Genomic DNA, 6,524 nt, shown 5'->3' with positions numbered 1-6,524 from the left:
TATAAATATGAACTAATCAATTAAGGAATTGATGATGAATGCAAAAAAGTTCAATTCATCTAATCCTAGTTTAACTTGGATTATAGCTTATATTTATAGCCAACATGATATAAGTCTAATAGAACATACACATTACAGAATGTTAATTGAGAATGAAAATTGATTAATTAAGTTCTACTTAATTGAAAAAAGTTAAGAACTTCAAGGACTTAGTTGAATATTTCAATTAATCATAAGGTAATTTTGCAATTAATATAAAAGTTATGAGGTTATGTTGCACTTGAGAGGCATTGCAATCAACACTACTTGTTGTTGAAAGCAATCCATAAACAACCAAAAACCTTGAAAGGCAAAAGAGATGAGAATTTAACAAAAAAAGGAAAAGCTTGAAAGTTGCCTTGTCCACTTAACCTTGTGAGCCATTGATTCATCTTCCTTTTGCCCCTTGAGTGATGACTTTTGGTATTTCCCTAAATGGTTGAGGTTTAAACAATAGTTTACCAAAACCCTATATATTGATAAAGAAGAAGAAGGCTTACAAATCACACTTAGCCTAGAAAATTTATTTTTTTGCTACTAATTGGTATTCCCCATTATTGCTGATAGTGTTTTGACTTTTCCTTTTGAAGAGAGAACTTTGATTACCTCTTTCCTAATTAGCACTAAACTTTGCAAGCATAAACAAACACAATCTCGTTTGAAGTTATTCACAATTATCATTTATGTGGATCACCATTGGAGGTTATACAATTAGAGAACTTGTGGTTTACTACAATTCGTGCTTGGTGTTAAAGATTGAAATTGTGCTTAAATATTTTGTGATTATGAGTCCAAGGGTAGAAGGTATAATGATCTTATTCTTCTAGTTAGTGTTTGTCTATGTTAGATAACTAAAGTTTGATTCTACCTTAGGTAAAAGTTTTAAATTTTTGTCGTACTTGTGATTGGATTGCTTTTTTTTTTCCAAACATTGGTATTAGAGCTTCCTTTGACTTATGGATTTTATGTTAAATTTATATTGACTTCGATTATGATTGATTATAAATTGATTTGGCGCAAAAAGATTTCAAAAGGAATTTCAAAAATCATTATCAAAAAATTGTTCAAATTTGGACAAGTTGATGTCCTCTTCTGTTTTAATTATTTTCATATGTAATTGACCACCAATTTAATGTATTGCATTCTTAATTATATTGATAATATATAAAAGAAGCTTAAGATTAAATTTGATTCATTCTAGTTGCTATTTGCTATTTGCTATTTTAATTTTTCATGAATATAAATTGAAAATTGTTTTGACAGAATTATAGAATTTTTGAACGATGAAAATTGTAAAATTGTTTCTACATCAAATATAAAGGCAATTTACCTTACATCAAGCATGATCACTTTATAATCACCCTCACCCATAAGAGTTGGAACGTAAATATTATACAATATGATCATATTGGTGGGCTTGAAGCCTAATAAACTAAAAGCCCGCTAAACCCCTTCACTAACATGAAAGGTACGTAATACCCAAAGTTAACACCACATGCTTATAGCATTTAGAACAAAAACACTTTCAATTATTATAATCCATCTTTCATCTCATTTTGCCCTCAAAACCATTTTTTTTAAAGAATGGTTGATTATAGGGCAAATACAAAGTAAAAAGTGAGCATAATTGCACAAAACAACGATCTTCTAAAAGTTAGAAAATTTGATCTCAAGACTAGAAAGTGAGTTAATTAAGAAATCTAAGCAACTAATTCTTCTACTCTTTAAACCCCTTCTTTAGTGAGTGAGCTAGTAAAGAAATTGGCTTCATCGGGACTATGGACAAAACAAAATCTAGTAATATTCTTAGTAAGAAGATCTAACTCCTTGAATAATAAATATTTTTTTACAGTCTTTCTAAGACATAAGCCATAAGATGACAATGGTCTCATTGTCTAAAATGAGTACTAAAACTGAATTCCATATGTGAAAACGAACAACCTTCAATCTTTCCAAGACCCTCAACACTATTTAATGATCCAAATTAACTCTTTTAGAGGTGATGACAAGATTATTTCAATTGTAAATAAATTGATGTTAAATCGATTCTATGTTTGATAGTGAATCAACTTGAGTGAGTTGCAGTTACAAGCCAATTGAAGCTCAATTTCAACTTCAAAATGACTTGAATTAGAGATTGATTCAAGGCCAAGTGAAGTCAGTTGTAAACTAAAGTAGGTGTGTAAGCATGTGACGAGAGAATAAACTAGGACAATATTAGGAATATCCATATATGTTATGTATATCTAGATTTAGATGTAGATTAGATTGGATTAAGATTAGAATTCAATTCATTTATCTAATCTTTTAGTATTATCTTCATGTTGTAAATTTTATCTAGATGAGGAGTTATTAGCTTATAAATAAACCCTTCACTTTATTTGTAAATACACACTTGAATAAGATCTTCTTACTCCTCTAAATACTTTCTCTTATAGTTCTCTTATAATTGTTCTTTTTAGTTATATTTTATAACAAATTATTACTGCGATTCTATAATCTCTAAAGCTTTGATATGGATTAAAGTAATCCAAACGCATATGGTGTAATCACTTTAGTGAATATTTGTTAAAAAAATGTTCTAAAAATGATCTTATATGTTCATATGTTTTTATAAAAAAATTTAGATATAAATTTGTGATAATTGCTGTTTATATTAATGATCTAAACATTATTAGAATTTTTAAAAAATTATTAAAACTATAGATTATTAAAAAAAAGACTTTGAGATGATAAACCTTAAAAAACCAAATTTTTATTTGAGTTTTCAGATTGAGAATTTGACAAACGAAATTTTTATCCATCAATCAAATTATATAACAAAAATACGAAAATAATTTTATATGAATAAAAAACATCCATTAAATTCACTAATAATTGTAAAGTCATTTGATGTGAAAAAAAATATTTTTCAACTTCGTGAACATGATGGAAAACTTCTTGATCTTGAAATATCATATTTTAGTGTAATTAGAACACTAATCTATCTTACTAGTAATAAACAACCTATTATATCATTTGCTATAAATTTATTAGTAATATATAATTCTCTTTCAATTCAAAAATATTGGAATGAAATTAAACATATACTTCGATATCTTTAAAAAATAATGAACATAAGCTTATATTCTCAAATATATCAAAATCAAATTTAATTGATTATGCAGATGCAAAATACTTATCTACTCTACATAAAGATCGACCCCATACAAGTTACTTATTTATATGTTAAAGTATGACTATTTCATGATATTTCGTAAAACAAACTATATTTGCTATTTCTTTTAACTTTACAAAAATTTTAAAAATACATAAGACAAGTTGTGAATGTATCTAATTAAAATTTGTAACTTAACATATTGGAAAAAAGTGTGACTTGTCTACTAAGAAAGAAATTTCAACAACTTTATATGAAAATAATACCAATTGCATAACACAGTTAAATAAAAGATATAATATGTAACTTCGAGTTGCCAATTATATCCCTTATAGAAATGAAAAACCGACTCAGAGAATTTCTGAAACAAGTATTCAACTAGTTCGGACTTTAGAACAACACATATTTCACCAAAATTCTTTCGCTCATGATTTTCAAAAAAATAATAATATTAATATTCAACAAATTCATTCAAGTAACAATCTAGCAAATTTATTCATCAAAACCCTTTCTACTATAATATTTGAAAAGTTGATATAAAAAATTAAAATGATCCGTTTTAAAGATCACTATTTCTTACTTGAAGGACATCAACATTGAAGAACACAATAATGAAGACCAAAGGCAGTAAATGCTTGAGAAACACAGCCTGTCATGGTTATCCATCCTCAATTGTAGGATGCAATCATTTCACAACTAAAACGGGTCCAAAGAACCTACTGAATTGGCCACAGATGTATATTGGTGATGCAGATATTTAATTCTCATCAATCTCACAGTTTATGACCAATGCTCAGCCTCAGCTTACTCTTGAACAAGGTGATCCTTAATATGGAATCCCAACCATCATGATCGTAACAACAAAAGGACATACGTTTCAATTATCAGGAGAAGATGCAGGCCATATATGTAGTAAACTAGATTCCAACACTTGTATTTGATTTTCAACTATCAGAAATTCAATCCCTATAAAAATTAGAAATTTTATCACAGATCAATCAGTTTCAAGAAGGAAGGAAAAGGTATCCAAATACACAAGTTTTACTCACCAATAACATTAATCAGGCCGCTGCCATAAAAAAACAGTTTATGAATCATAATCCTGAGGAAATTTCAAAGATTTTATCCATCATTTAACCTAAGTATGCTTTCTTACAGTAAGCAAACAACTGTAAAGGTATACCCCAGCCTCAATGCCCAAAGCATCCCAAAACAAATTCATACAAGCACTATGCAATAAAAAGGAAAACAATCAAATGGACAAGATGATCAAAAAACGAAAGGAGGGAATCAATAATTACAGTTAAAGAAAGCATCAATTGCAGCATGCTACATAGAAATTCAATTCCATTCCCAATCAGATAGAAAATTTAAGAGTCAACATCAATGCCAATTAAACAAACACACCAAGAGTTTGTTAACCTTCAAACGACATAGACAGAGACTCTGAAAACCAAAAAAGAAACCCAAAGATCTGATTCCCCAATCAACGTATATAACACGATCTTTACCCTCCACCCTATATCATTTCACCAACATTACATTATTATTTCTTGGTTTTACTTCCTGCACCAGCGCCCGCATTGTTCCCTCCGGCCGCTGCCTGCGCCGCCTTCTTTGCGGCCTTTTCTTGCAAGGCCTTTGCATCTCTGCCCATAAAAAAAGAGGACACAATTCCCAAAATCAGAACAACATCAACCCGAATTTTATAAAATTAAGAAAATTAAAAGAAAAAGAGAAAAAAAAAAGAAAAAAGAAGGAAACCTTTCACGGCGTTGTTCAGGGGTTAGCCCATCGTCCTTGACACTCTTGCCTTTGTTGCCTGTTCTGGCTTGAGCCCTTTCTCGATCTCGGTCTCTCTGGTTACCGCGTTAGCTTAAGTTAAAGAATTAACAAAAATAGCAACACCTTAATTTATATTAACAATTAAGTCCCAAAAATTCACGAATTTTCCATTAATTAAACAAATTAAAGGATATGAGTCATTGTCGAATCTCGGAAACCACACAACGATTAGCGAAGATTAAGCCCTGAAAAATTCACACGACAGATAAATCAATTAACCAATTAAAAGAAGATCAGGGCAACCAAAAAACAAAAGAGAAATAATAGAGAGAATGAGAAAGAAAAATTACCTTTGGTTCAGGCAAAAGGAGGAAGAAGGCGTGGACTGCGGGACAGAAGCGAGAGGCCTAAAAGGAAGAGAGTTGTCGAGTTGTGAGCCAGTAGATCTGTGGAAGACTCAAGAAGCCGCACATATTCCGTTCTTACGTGTACCAATCATAATACTCCTTTAAATTACCAACACTATTTATTTAATGATTTATTAGCTGGATGCCAATTGACAGCCCTCCGATTTGTAGAAAACTAGATACCCACATTGGGAGTAATCTCCTCTCTGTTGACCGCCTTTGGGTGTTGAATTTGGATTTGGGCCGTTTCTGTTGGGCTTACATTTTTCTACTCTCCAAATCTGTCTTCTTTACGCTTACTCTTTATTGGAAAAAAAAAAGAGTCAAACTTACCATTTTACTACATATAATTAATTAAATATTTCCCAATATTAAAATGACATAGCAAAAAAAAAAAAAAAAGGTTTGATCAAATATTCTATTTGAATCCATCCGTGACTAGGGTTTCACTTTAAAAAACTTGAATGATAAATATGGACCCTCAATATAGTATATGGGTAAATTTGATCATTTTCCCCTTTATTATTGATTTTCATTTGCGCCAAGTTTTATTATTGAAAAGGTAAATTACTTTTTTTATTCTCGAATCTTGAGATGCATATCATTTTAGTTTTTTTAGTTCAAAATGTTATTTTATAAGTCTTATAAACTCAATGTTATAATGAAAATAGTCATTTTTTGATGTTATGCGTCAGCTAGCTAGCGACAAGTGAGAAACACATGTGAGCTAATAAATACTAATATTGAATTAGGTGAAATTTTTTATTTCATTTCTCTCGGTTTTTTCATTTTTTTTCTTTGTTCTTTGTTCTTTTTTCTCCATTTCTCCCATTTTACCCACCAACCAAAAATGCCCTTTTCATCATTCAATTTTTTTAAGTAAGCATGCATATCCAATAAGTATTTTTATCCTAAAACAAATTTGTTTAAATTATATATTATTGTAAACTTAGTGATAGCAAACATTTCTCACTTATAAGCTCATTTTTGCTTGAAAAGTACCAATTCAAGCAATCAAAACTTATCAAATTCATTTTTAATCATCTTAAACTATTTAAATAAATCTTAAGTGACAAAGTAAAGTTGTTCAAGTGGCCGCTTAATCATGGGCACAAGAAAATTGTAAAATCAACTCT

The 6,524-nt window shown here is 29.7% G+C and overlaps 1 protein-coding gene across 1 annotated transcript; it reads right to left on the bottom strand.

Annotated features, from left to right (window-relative positions):
* Positions 1-4,526: 4,526 nt before the first annotated feature.
* On the bottom strand, positions 4,527-5,474 carry LOC110409508 (uncharacterized). The gene is made up of 4 exons (XM_089782428.1): positions 5,332-5,474; positions 5,177-5,226; positions 4,961-5,067; positions 4,527-4,845 (listed from the first exon to the last, which is right to left on the bottom strand). Exons 2-4 carry the CDS (start codon positions 5,180-5,182, stop codon positions 4,743-4,745), a joined length of 216 nt encoding a protein of 71 aa, XP_089638554.1. The 5' UTR covers positions 5,183-5,226; positions 5,332-5,474; the 3' UTR covers positions 4,527-4,742.
* Positions 5,475-6,524: the final 1,050 nt, after the last annotated feature.

Source organism: Theobroma umbraticum, unplaced genomic scaffold (genome assembly GCF_002168275.2).
Source record: "Theobroma umbraticum cultivar Fairchild unplaced genomic scaffold, ASM216827v3 scaffold_44.0, whole genome shotgun sequence".
Classification (NCBI taxonomy): Eukaryota; Viridiplantae; Streptophyta; class Magnoliopsida; order Malvales; family Malvaceae; genus Theobroma; species Theobroma umbraticum.
Note: the sequence above shows the minus strand (reverse complement) of the source record. Positions and strands in the feature narration are given on the sequence as shown.

Excerpts from the sequence above, each read along its gene's own strand:
- LOC110409508 (XM_089782428.1), bottom strand. Across the intron at positions 4,846-4,960 it reads CCTGAACAACGCCGTGAAAG|AGATGCAAAGGCCTTGCAAG; the intron begins GTTTCCTTCTTT and ends TTTTATGGGCAG.